Raw genomic sequence first — 12782 nt, 5'->3', positions numbered from 1 at the left:
TAGGAAATAGCGTATCTTGAGTGGGATAGGTCTCGTGGATGAGAAGTAGCCTAAAAAACAGCCCGGATGTGGGAAGGTCGTATTGACCTGTGGCTAAACTGAGACTGGAGCTTTTCCAGCTCCATATAAATTTGAGAGTCCCAAGTCAACGTGTAAACTCTTTATTGTTTTATTGGTGCATACATTTTAGAGATAGTAAAAGCAGTTCGTGACTTTATGAAAGCAGTCTGGTCAATGGATAACTCCGTGCCTCTTTCAGAGCACAGCTCAGCTTTAAGAGTTTGAGTACCCCTGAGCCTGCAGGGATGCAGTGGCGGTGGCGGTGGATCTGCTCCATGCCTGGTGACACACGAGTGTGTACGCTGTGTGGAGCAGTAGTAATGGAGAGAGAGAAGAAGGACTACAGTTTCTTGGTAAGTCTGCCTGTGGAGCTGAATGCAGTGGGAAAAGAAAATGCCATAGAATGGGCAGTGCTCCTCCGTTACCAGTCCCCATCAATTTGCAGCTCCTGTTTTGACCACAGGCCTGGCCATACAAGACTCTCAGGGCCTGGGCTGTGATGAAAGAGGAGAAAATGCTTCTCTTGTCAGAGGAGGTTGTGGGGAAGCAGAACCTGCACACCTCTGTACTGTGTAACACAGACCCCACTCCAGGAAAAGCAGGGATTCAGAGCAGGTAGCTGTGGCCTGTTCCTACTGCCACTGGTGCTGACACCTCTCCGTGTCTGTTGTCACAAGGTTTGTGTTACTGACAGAAGGAGCGGGTTGAGGGCTTCAGGCCATCCCTGCAGCTCCCTCTCGATCCCTTTTTTCCAGCTCTAGTGCCAGGTATTCTATCATATATGGAGGCTCTGCTCACCTTCCAGGGACATGACTGTGTCACATGCATGTCCTCCTCCTTTTCACCACAGTTTGCAACACAGCTCCGCTTTTTATAGGGCATAAGCATGGACAGTTCTCTCACAGCAATCCCACAGTCCCTTGTTCCTCACTTCTTCATCCCCTGCATTTTTTTTTCCTTCCCTGCTGTACAGTCCCGCTGCCCTGTTTCATACTCAAGTTCCCAGTGGACCTTTTGTTCCCCTGCAAACTTTGCAAATCCCAAAGCAGCCAGTCCTCTGCCAGCACCACTGTCCCTTCCCACTTACGGCCTCTGCGTGAGCAGTAGCAATCACTGTTACCTGCAGAGGCTTGTCTTGTTCCTTCCACCTCTCCTGGCCCCAGCATACTACTGGGTGCTGTGTGATTCTCCCAGCACCCTTCCAGCTGAGGTGCTCAGTGATGCACATACACACGCAGACTTCACACACCATTCTGAATGTGGGTACATTGCTCACAGACCACATCAAGCACAAAGAGCTGGAGAAAGATCAGCTCACCTGCATGCCAGGGAACCTTTCTCTTCCCGCTCCAACATGCCTGGCTCAGCTGGCAGTGAAACTGCGTTCTGTTGGCTACACAGGAACTGTCCTACTGCCAACGTCATGTCCCATGTAGGGAGTTTTCTTTGCCCAGTTCACTGTGGGCTTAATAGCAAATATCAGAGCATTACTTGTCCTTCCCTTCCTGTAGGTAAGAGAGAGGAGACAGTTTCTTCTCCAGTGCCCCATGTCACAGTATATTCGTTAACTAAATGATCACACAGGCATGTGTTCCCAGCCTGCCAGAGCAGTGACATTGCCAACACGTGGTCATTCCTGCTCCCACTGATGCTCCGAAATTCAGCAGTTCCCTAAGAGCAGCTCTGCAACGTCAGTGACACACTGCACGCGGTGTACCCAGCTGGACTCTTCAGGCTGCGATGTATGTACTGAATGCTGCAGTGTCTGCAGCTTTCTGCAGCTTTACGCAGCAGGCCTGCTGGCTGCTGAACAAAGAACTCTCAATTTACCCCTCCCCGTATTTCCCGTCTCTGTTCAGCCCCACCACCTATCTACCAGGTGGCTGTCCAGCTTTCCACGCCCTGGTCTGTGCGTGCAATTAGCCCTGTCCCTTTAATCAGCTGGGTAATCACTGGGGCTGTGTGGCAATACACAGTCACGCTGTCCTGTGTAAGCTCTTGCTTGCTGCTGTCTCGCTGTTTCTGTGCAAGTGTTTTGTATATAGTTATCAAAGCAGGAAGAACAGGCATTTATTATTTAAATTTATTTCTCCCCTGTTCGATTGCGTAATTTTAATGGTCCTTAAGACCATTAGCATCTCAGAACTATGTCTGGTGACGACGTGCCAATCAGGCTCTTACTTAGCCCACACCAGCTAAACAGGATGGTAACTCACCTTGGACTGGCTTCTTCCTAAAGATGATTTTCACTTAGTATGGGAAACTCCCTGACCTAGGGGGTTCCAGTAAAGCTGATGCTGTATGTTGCAGAAAACAAGTCTCTGGGGATGGGAGTAATGTACTTTGACCTCTTTTCTTACTTGCAGGATATTTCTTCAGATTTACCAACTTGCCTTTAACCCCATTGTCCTGGGGTGAGCAAGACTTGAAGTGTTGGCCACGGGTGGAGGCTGGAGTTGATGAAATAAGGTGTGCTCTGAAGACAGGCCATCCCTGAACTGTAAGCAGTATTGGCATGGAAGAGGTTAGGGAAGAAGGCATCAAAAGCACGAGAGTGGACCTAAAATGGAGAGAGAGACTGAGGGGCTGTGAAACAGCGTTAAAGGAAAGGGAGGCAACTTGAACCCTTGACAGAAGAAGGGAGAAAACAAAGGCAGGGCAGATTTCTTGGAGGGGAAGATAAGGGGCTAGAGGCTGCCACCTTCAACTGCTGCATTCGTATCAGGGAGCCACAGCCCTCCCTCTCTGTCTCTGCTGGAGCTGTAGCCAGCAATGGCAGGGTCCTGCACCCCTTACACACCAGAGTGCAGGGCAGAGCTCTCGAATGTGCCGTGGCTTGACTCAGAGCCAGAAGTAAAAAGGCAACAGTCCCACAGTGTGCTGCTCTGTGTGATGCTTCAGCTCAGGTCACTATTAGTCTGAGTATCCTTGATGTCCTCTGCTCAGTGGAGAGTGGTCTAAGGGCTGGGGACTAATTTAATAATGGAGGACTAATTTAATGCTTCATACAGGTAGGAAAAAAACAGTTTTTCATCCTCTCCCTATTAATGTCACTATAGTGCTGCCAAGCTTCTGATATAAATTAAAGGAGATCCAGAGTTATTTGAATTTACACCCTGCAGCAGCTAAATTGTTCCTGTGCTTAAATTAGCTGGAGGTCAGCAATCTCAAAACCTTTTCCGTGTTGCCCTCTCTTCCCCTCCTCCCCTTTGCACTCCTCCATGCAAGGAGCAAAGTACACAGTTATACTGTCTTTGTCAGGAAGGTCCTGTGTGGTTTGGGGGAAGGGTAACACTGCTTTCATGTTCCATGAGGATAAATGTGAGTGATTTTTAAGCAAAAGAAAAGAGGGAAGGAAGAAAAGACAAGGAAGGAATGTGAGTAAAATGCGATCTTTCTCTTTTTTTCCACCCTCTTCCCTAGTAAACTCCCACCTCAAAAGACCCAGGATCTAGGTGCAAGAACAAAGTGTCTGTAGGGCACCACAGTGTCTCTGCAGTGCTGCATTGTCCTGGCAAGGAAGAGCCACAGAGCAGCTTTACGTGAAGGAAGACTTTGGGCCACATTCAGGTGAAACATCAGCCTTTCCTTTCCATCCCCAATTTGCTTGAGCTGTTGGCAAGCACGGCTGTCTTTAGGTGGGAGTGGGAAAAGCAGAGCTGCTGGAGAGAGATCTTGTTCAGGTTGTGTCCATGCCAGGGACTGCATTTGAACAGAGTCCCGTGGGTATGAGCTGCCGAGCTCCAGGCTTGGTCTGGCAGGAGGGGTGGCCGAGGCAGGGCTGGATTCAGCAAGGAGTGACTGGCACGTTGGCATCAGCAGGCATCACGTGCCTGGGGCAGAGGTAAAACATGCAGAACTGAGTAAAAATCGGAGCTCTGTGCTGCCCAAACAGCATCAGGGGTGACAGGAGCACAGGGGAAGGAGACAGGGGTCTCTGTCTGGCGAGGTTCGTGCTGCTAGGACAGCGTGGGGGGACGTCTGCTGAATCAGCGGCTCTTCTGAGCCAGAAGAGAAATTATTCCTGCCCCCTGCCAGCACTTCATGCAGATCCAAGATAGAGTTCCCAGAAGTGTCGCTACATATGTTAGCAAGAAGGCAGCTGTCTGCACATTTTGCAGCAAGAATAGTGTGGCAACTGATGCAGCACTGAGCTGCGAGCCTGGGGTAATATATCTCCTGAAGGGAAAGCCGTGGAGTACAGCGCTGATGGGCTTAATCTGCTGACTGTCAGAGAGCTGGTTCTTCTTTCTGACTCCAGGGAAGCTTCCCTGCAAGACCCAGGGCTGGAGGCATGCAAACTGCTAGCTGCAAGGCTGGGGCCGTGTATGGCAGCCCCCTTCGTTACTACATCCTCTTTTGCAGGGACGGCGGGCTGGGAAAACTACAGTTCCCAGCACCCTTTTGTGCACGTCCTTGTAAACTACAGGTCCCAGAACCTTTTTCATGAGCTGGAGAGGGTGTACATGGAAATACACGCCGAGGAATTTTGCGTAACGCTCCGTTAGCCCTTGTTTAGTGAAATCAGGAAGAGAGGGAAAGCCAGGGAGCATCGGAGCTGTGCTTTTGCTCACCTCTAATAGCTGCAGCGATGATATCCTCCTGCACAGAGGATCCTTCCTCCCCTCTGGACCCTCTTTGGTGGTCCCAGAGAGGATTCTGGCCCCTGGGGAACCACGGCTGCTGTGGAAGGAGAGGCAGACAAACTACAGATCCCAGCATCCCCCGGCAGGCAGTACCTGCAGCAGTCCCTGCGTGCTTGGAGGGGGTTGAGGATGAGGATGGAAGGCGGGGAAGAAATGCAGGGCGCTGTGGGGCTACGCTGCAGCTGGGACATCCCACCCCCAGCTGGCACCCAGGCCAAGTGGGTGAGGCTCAATGTGGGGGGCACCGTCTTCCTCACCACCAGGCAGACCCTGTGCCGGGAGCAGAAATCTTTCCTGTGTCGCTTGTGCCAGGGCGAGGAGCTGCAGTCGGACCGGGTAAGGCAGCTGGGTTGCCTCCTGCACCGTGCCCCTGCACCGAGCACGGGGAGGGCAGGAGGGCTGGATGGATGCAGGGGTGGAGCCAGACCCCAACAGCGAGCGGCAGGAGTAACCCGGTGAAAAATAGCTCCGCTTTCTCACCCCGCTCCCAGGAAGAATTTTCTCTTTCCAAATGCCACCCGGCTGTGTTGTAGCACAGCACCTCATTTCCCTGCCTGGGGAAAAGCGAGGCCAGCTCCGTTCCACCCCTGCTCTCCCGCTGCTCTATCTCCCCAGATCCCCTGGGTTTACCTCCCAACTGTACCTGTCTGACTCAGCCTTGTGCCCTATAAGGGGCCTCTCTGCGCCCTCACACCAGGCCTGCACACGCAGCTGCAGAAGGAGCCTGAGGTCTGTTTTTTTGGCTTTCTCAGCTGGGTTGGTCCATGTTGAAATTGATACGCTGGGCATAATAATGCAGGAGTTAAGATCCAAGCAGGGCTGACTTGACTATGGTCTCTCCATTGTATATCTCAGGAGAGTGAATTGCAGATGTTCATGCTATATACCATGGGGATAAAACCGTTAGAAAGTCAGAGGTCTACCAAAACTTTAAAATCTGTGGCTCGTTCCCCCAGACCCTGTGGTGCTGTGGTGAACTTTGCAGAAAGGCTTGCTCTCCACCTCGCCTGTGGGTGCAGGACAAGATGTCCCCCTGCCTGGCTGTGGCTTTGCATGGTGGCTGGCTGTTGTCCCATGCAAATGCCTGTGCGTTCACGTGCTTTCGGATCTTTATGCTTTGGATCATCTCACGAGGGAGTGGTATCTGCTTCACCTGGAGAACTTTGCTATGTGCACTCTGTAAGTGATCATACCATAGAGGAGCTAAACCGAGGGCCCATGGTTTCCAAGGAGTTTTAGAAATAGTTGACATTTTTGCTTGGCTGCGTATTTAATTCTAGTCTGGAGCATTAGAGGGTTGGTGACACGTTTACCATCCATTTTTTTCACCTCATGGTCCATCTCTGTTGCTAGGATGAGACTGGTGCATACCTGATAGACCGGGACCCCACTTACTTTGGACCCATCCTGAATTTCCTCCGACATGGGAAGCTTGTCCTGGATAAAGATATGGCTGAAGAGGGTGAGTCTTGGAGCTCAGAAACTTCCCACTTAACATGGCTGAGGGAGCCAGAGCACTGTAGCTGGCCTTCTTGTCTCTCGTTGTCCTTCTGAAGGTTGGTGTGGGGGACTTGAGCAGGCCTTTACTGCAGCTCTTGAAAAGCATACCAATAGTTCCTTGACCAAAGGGGTTTGGAGCAGATGGGGAAGGCATCCTGCAGGTGTTGCAGCTTTGTGACTGTTAGTTCAGGAGAGGTGTCACCGAGACAGAAGCAGGCAAGGTTTACCAGCATCAATAAACTGTTTTATTACCTATTCCTTACAGACTTTCCTGATCAGGCTTTGTGACTGAGCTTTCTGTTAATGCCTGTTTCTAATTTGGATTGAAAACCCAGAAGACCAAACAGACCAAGCTTGTCTCTTCTACTGACTAATAAAAACCATCATTCATCAGCGATATGTGATGTATGCTGCTAGTGCTCTGTTGGGTTGTGGACTGCAGCAATTCCAGCGGAGCAAGCCGGACAAACCAATCCCTCATTTGATGTTGACAGGGAGTCCAATAGGATAACTCAGTAACATCGTCATGGTGTTACGAGCCAGTGATCCCCAATGCCTCATTACTTTTTGGATGTTTGGGTCTAACAAGCAGCCAATTTCAAAGGCAGGCTGTGCTGTCCATCCCTTGCCAACCACAGTTTCTGCAGGTTCATTAGCCTTCTTCTCCCTCTCTCTTACATATTTTTACCAAGGAATGTTTTCTTCAGAATCATTTTATGAGTTATAATTCCCCCCAAAAAATATTTATAAGCAATGGTACAGAATTGTAATAAATGCGATTCAGAGATGTCTTCTGCTTGTCATTGCTTGTAATCCTCAGGTCAGACAGAGTTCAGCCACAGCTTTTAACACCAGATCTGAAGTGTTAACAGGAGTCTTGTTCACAGCTTAATGTTGCCTTTTGTTTCTGCTCAGACAGGCTGGCATAAAACTAACCCATTAGAGGCTGAATGAGGCAACTCTGAAGGGGTCTGAGTGCTCAGGTAGAGAGGGATCAATCCCTCCACCTGCATTGTCTGCATATTAGTTTGGAGTGATGTAAATGTTGGTTTCTAGCCTCCTTCCCCTCACTGACCCACTGGGACCCCACCTCCCTTCCTCTGATGGCTTGTTAGCAAACAGGAGAGTCTCAGGAGAGGTGATGGCTGCAGACAATGTGCAGAAAACAAAACAAAACAATTCTCTGTTTACCTGCTCTAAGATGAAGCACAGGTGAGAGAGCCAAAGATTGTCTGAAGTCCTGTAGAGCTGCAAGGTGGGTGCAACTCTAACTGCTCTGGGGGGTGGGAAAGTTGGGATTTTCTAGGATCTTTTCGTGTTGAGGTCCTGTGTTTCTCTGCCTTCCAAAGAGGGCCTGAACAAGGTGGTAACTAGTGGTCATTGAAAGAAGATGGAGTCTACATTTATTCTTCTTGGCCAGTAATCTGTGGGTGGATTTCAGACTCCCAGGGAAAGCCTTTCCTTTCCTGGAAATGTATTACCAGGCCTTGGCACCAACCTTCATTGGCAATGCCTGTTTCTGTAGTAGCAGACAGTGGAAAGAAGTTGGGGTGAGCAGCAGGAGCACAATGCAGAGAGGCAGTGGTCAATTCTCTGCAGTAAAGGTTTCAATCAAGAGGAACTTGTTGAACTCCTGAGTGAGGCTGGAGTGTCATTTCTTTCAAGGGACATGACCTTGGGAAGTGTCCCAAGAGTTGATCTTTTGCCAGCCAAAAAGACTGGCTGTTAAATTTCTTAATTGTTTCTCTATCACTCTTTCTTAGGGGTGCTAGAAGAAGCAGAGTTCTATAACATTGGCCCTTTAATCCGAATAATTAAGGATCGACTGGAGGAGAAGGACTACACAGTGACTCAGGTATGGAGGAAATGGCAAGTATTAGGTGAATGGATAGTAGGTGAAGGAGGAGATGCTGAAAGGGAAAAGCAAGTTAAATGGGAGAGCAGGCTTGGGAGAGGCAGCAAGGAATGGAAAGAAGCAACTAGTTAGAGTTTATGTGCTAATCTCTGCATAGCAAAATCTTGCTGGGGGACTGGCTAACACCAATTTAGTCGCAATAAACAAGTTACAGGCTTGTTTTACAGCTCCAGAGGTAAAGCTGGGTGTGGCCTCTGAAACTAAATTGGCTCCTCTAGCTTCTGGAAGAAGCCAGCTAGTTGCAGTGGGATATGGGAGGATGTTTGTGATGAGACAGGAGGTGCTGCTGGGAGGAGGACGCTGGTGCAGGGAGTCCTGAGAGTGTAATCACAGTGAAGAGTGTGGGGATACTTACAGAGAAACCTGAGGGAACAGGTGAAGGGATGTCTGTGGAAGAGTTAAACACAGAAAAAGAGGCAGAAGGAATCAATCCTGTGGCACAATCATACCCTGTCTTGGCCAATAGCCTTTTTAAAACTGTCTTCTGGGAGTGTTGACTGACATCTCACTATTCATCATGTCTGCCTCAGGTTGTAAGCCTCCAGCAACACAATCGCTTTGTGCTCGCAAAGCCCCATCGGCATTTGTGGCATGTGTAATGACAAATGCAAACTCCCTGTCAGAACGAGCCCAGTGTCTTCTGAGGACATTGCAGGAAACTCTCAGCTCAGTCCCTCTTCTCCAAAAGTGATACCATTGCTCTTGCTTCCCAAAACAGCGTAGTACAGCATAGTACATAGCTGTGGTTTCCAAATCCCTCTTTAACCTGGGACGTGAAGAGGAGGACAGGTGTGTAAAAGAGGGTTGCTACCATTTCCTTCTGCAGGTGGGCAGCAGCCTCTAGCATTTGTCCTCTGTCAACATGCTTGTCTGCGATTTTGCTGTCAGGTGCCTCCTAAACATGTCTACCGTGTGCTACAGTGCCAGGAAGAGGAGCTCACTCAGATGGTTTCCACTATGTCGGATGGATGGCGCTTTGAACAGGTATGGAGAGGGCAGAGGAGAGCGGCAAGCAGTTGTCTTCTGGAGTAAGAATCACAGATACCATGCAGTCTGCAGACTTCTCTGTCTGAGAATATTGGGTCAGTCGCTGATGGTACTGTCACACTTGCTGTCTCTCGCCTCTTCTCTAGAAGCTTAGAGGATGCTGTGTGAGGCTAAGCTGTTTTGTACCCTGGCTGACTCCCCTCCTTGTTCTCTGTGCTGCCTCAGCCTAGTTATGAGGCCTTTCTACTGGGGGTATGGAGTCTGTGCTGCATGGGGGGCTTTCCCCCTTGCTCCCCAGGTGAAGTGGAAGCTTGCAGTAACATGTGCTTGTTACCATTGCTCTCGTCTTCTCTAGCTTGTGAACATTGGCTCATCCTACAGCTATGGCAATGAGGATCAGTCCGAGTTCCTGTGTGTGGTCTCCAAGGAGCTGTACAACTCTCCCAACGGCCTGAGCTCCGAGCCTAGCCGCAAAGCCAAGGTGAGACCTGCTTCGACAGGGCCTTGCTCCTGTTCCCTATGAGACCATTTGCTCTTGTTCACTCCCTCTTCCTCCCTCCACCGTGAGTGTGGGGCACCTCAGTGGTGAAGTACAGGGGCTTCTCCCGGTGTTCAGTGCCATGGGATTACACTTGTGGCCCAAAATAAGGAATGTGCGTGTTGTGAGTGGTGGTGTCTGGATGTGTGTGGAAAATGGCTTTACCAAATGACCCTGGCATTTCTCATGCTACTTTAACATCCCCCTCATGCCTCCTCATGACCATGCTCTGCGTGTCACTCTGCCATTAGGCTGTGATTTCCTGAAAGGTTTCGCAGCGTTCCCTTTTCTTGCCGAGTCCCAGCCTAAGGGGCAGGAGTTCACCTGCTCCGCTTCTGAGGGAAGGACAGGAACGTGTGGCAGTGCATGACATCCTGCAGACACCTAGGAAATGGGAAGGAGAGCTAGTGAGTGGTGGCAGCTGTCGGGCAGTGGGATTGTAGCACTCGTAAAGGTGTTAGATAGCCCTGACATAATGCTCCAGAGGAAAACAAGTCTTTTTTTTTTTTCTCCCTGACCCAGAGCTATCTTGTCTGTGGGGAATGGTCCCTTTTTATTCCAGAACTGTGACCGTTGCTCTATGCCCGTGTCAGAACTGCCATGGCTCATCTTGCAAGTGTCTCCACTCTTTCTTCCCTTTGTCCTGCATGCTGGGCCGCAGAGCACAGAGGAGGACCTGGAGGAGGAAGAGCAGGAGGTGGAGGAGGAGGCAGAGGCAGAAGGAGAAGCAGAGGAGAAAGGTGCAGCAAATCCTTGAGGAGAATGATAGAAATAAACCCCCAAGCATAGACTCGTCCACCTGTCTGGTGAGAACTCGAAGCTAGCAGCAGGGAAGGACTAGGGCAGGTGTGGGGTGGAGGGGAAGTCCTCCCAGGGAGCAGGAGTCTCTCTGGAGATAAAGCTCACAGGGGAGAGCCGTTACCTTGGCTGCTGCTTTGTGTTTGTAACTGTTTGGTTTATTCATGGTTATATTTTTATTTACAGACCGTCCATGTATTCGGGAGTCCACTAAACTCTTTCTTCCTCCGGATCCTCCCTCCTCCTCCCTTCCGTGTCCATCTCTGCACTGTCACCTGCCTGGGACACCACACCCCACTCCCCAGCCTCCAGCATCCCTCCCCCTGCTCTCTTCACCCCTCACAGCCTCTCCCCAGCAGCCCAGGTTCCCTGCCTCCCCTCCCAAGCCTGAGGGCCTGTGTGCTCCCTGCTCAGGGCCTGTCTTTCTCCACTCCTCACTTTTCCTCCTCTGCAGGTACGTTACCTATCTACATTCTCAAACCCTGCCAGTGTGAGCTCTGCATGAGCGACTCACACCCTCCCCTCTTGTGGATATAGCCCCAGTTTGTAGAGCTTGGGGAGGAGGAGAAGCAGGGGGAGGCTGAGTCATTCCTAAGGTGGCTTTTCTGATTCTCACCGTAGTGTGTCTTCACCTGCCGAGCAGACCTTACAGCTCTGGACTGGAGGCTCTGGCAGCAGGAGGGAGGATGCAGCTGGAAGTGAAGAGGGCTGGGAACGAATGCAAAGCAAGCAGGGGTGACACAGGGGGATGCCTGCCATGTGGCTGCCTGCCACGCATGCCAGATCGCTTCTCCCGACTGCCGTCCCGCAGCTCCTTTGCCAGCCGGAGAGCGGTTTGCAGGAGGCAGCCTGCGATATTCCCCTCCTGGCACTTCCCTGGGCTTTTCCCCCACCGCCTCTGCCAGGGTGACAGCGCAGTGACAGAGAGGGTGGTGAAAGCAGAGCGGGTGCTCTGGGTCCCCCCTCCAGATGTTCCTGCAGCTGTGTGTGAAAGGCACCTCTGTGCTCTGCCTGCTGCTGAGGCAGGCTTCCCGAGCAGTGTGTGAGGCTGGGAACAGAGAGCTTTTCAGAGGAGGAGTCCTCTCTCTCTTGCTGATAAACTTGGCGCTCTTGTTGAACTGTCGGTGCTCGGTGCCACTTCCCATCCTGGTGGAGGGCACTTGTTAGCTGGATGCCATTTCTCACTCCCTCTGTTCAAGAGCCTCCTCGTCCGTGGCTGTGGGATCTGAGTGTTATTCTCTTAAAAGTCGATCTGTGTTAATCACAGAGACTTTTCCCTCCTTTTTCTTTTTTCCCTCACCCACACTCCTCTTTCATTTCTCTTTTTTCCCCTCTGTTTTCATTTCCTCTGTCATGTGCCCTTTCCATTTTCCTCATTCTTGCTCTCCCCTCCATGCTCAATTGCTTTTTTTTCTGCCTTTGATTTGGTTTTTCTCTTTCTCATTCTCTAGCTGTTACAAGCCAGAGGCCTGAGGATGTGATCCCGACACTCCACTTCAGCCTTTTAATTTCTGGTTTATATCTTTATTTTTGTACTGTAGTGTATGACAGCCCCTTGCACCACAGTGACACCCCCAGCCCCCCTGCACTCTCCACACGCAGCCATTGATTTTTACAAACTCGCCTCTGCCTGGAGGAGGGCAGATGCTCCAAGGAGAGCCTGGGCTGCTGGAGGGGCTGGAGCCCCCTCGCACGCCTAGCAGGCTGTCTTTCCTTAATGTCACAGTGGCCCCTGCTGGGGACATCAGTGATCAGCCACTGCAGAACTTTGCTCCCTTCCCCAACACCTGGCTGGGGCTGGTGCCCAGATGTGGTGGCATCTGCAGCAGGACCACTCCTTGCCCATTCCCTGCTGCGGGCAGCTGGTCTGGGCTTGTGCCCAGGGGGCGAGTACGGAGCCACTGCCTTTTTCTGGGCCACCTGCACTGCTCGTGGGGTGTCCCTGTGCTGGGTGTCACCTCACTGGTGCCTTGCTCCCTGTCCCCCAAAGCAGCCCTGCGTCAGAGGGGTGAGAGGAGCCAGGCATACTGTTCGGGTACCCGTGGGGAACATGCTGGCACCTGATGTAGGGTCTTCTAGGATGAGGACATCCCTGCCTCCAGGAGCAGGGTGTTCATTTCACCACTGTCTCTGAGGACGCTGGGTTGTAGCTCCTAAATAAAATTCACACTTTCTTCCTCCTTGCTGCCTCTCATTTCAAGTGGTAGAAATTTGATTCTGGTAGAAAGTGGGGTAGGGCTGGAGAAGAGGAGGTTGGATTGATCACCCGGAGCCACCAGAAGCTTCTTGTGCTGGGCCTGCCTTCTGGGCGTTGGAGATATCTCCTGCTGCATTTGTG

The 12782-nt window shown here is 51.1% G+C and overlaps 1 protein-coding gene across 6 annotated transcripts; it reads left to right on the top strand.

The window, feature by feature from the left end:
• Positions 1-4405: 4405 nt before the first annotated feature.
• Positions 4406-12624, top strand: KCTD17 (potassium channel tetramerization domain containing 17). Of its 6 annotated transcripts, none has more exons than XM_040544838.1 (7): positions 4406-5042; positions 6060-6168; positions 7970-8061; positions 9010-9105; positions 9464-9589; positions 10631-10898; positions 11896-12624. In XM_040544838.1, exons 1-7 carry the CDS (start codon positions 4836-4838, stop codon positions 12051-12053), a joined length of 1056 nt encoding a protein of 351 aa, XP_040400772.1. In that variant the 5' UTR covers positions 4406-4835; the 3' UTR covers positions 12054-12624. The 6 variants fall into 6 exon arrangements, with proteins under 6 accessions (XP_040400772.1, XP_040400775.1, XP_040400774.1 ...); XM_040544841.1 differs by lacking the exon at positions 11896-12624 and adding an exon at positions 10209-10452 and having other exon boundaries at positions 4412-5042; positions 10631-10688; XM_040544840.1 differs by lacking the exon at positions 10631-10898 and adding an exon at positions 10209-10452 and having other exon boundaries at positions 4413-5042; positions 11896-12028.
• The last annotated feature ends 158 nt before the right edge of the window (positions 12625-12782 follow it).

This window comes from Cygnus olor, chromosome 1 (genome assembly GCF_009769625.2).
Source record: "Cygnus olor isolate bCygOlo1 chromosome 1, bCygOlo1.pri.v2, whole genome shotgun sequence".
Taxonomy (NCBI): Eukaryota; Metazoa; Chordata; class Aves; order Anseriformes; family Anatidae; genus Cygnus; species Cygnus olor.
Note: the sequence above shows the minus strand (reverse complement) of the source record. Positions and strands in the feature narration are given on the sequence as shown.

Bases quoted from the DNA above. Each gene is read 5' to 3' on its own strand.
- KCTD17 (XM_040544838.1), top strand. From the start codon at position 4,836: ATGAGGATGGAAGGCGGGGAAGAAATGCAGGGCGCTGTGGGGCTACGC. The intron at 9,106-9,463 runs GTATGGAGAGGG...CGTCTTCTCTAG, and splicing joins ATGGATGGCGCTTTGAACAG to CTTGTGAACATTGGCTCATC. The intron at 9,590-10,630 runs GTGAGACCTGCT...TTTTATTTACAG, and splicing joins AGCCTAGCCGCAAAGCCAAG to ACCGTCCATGTATTCGGGAG.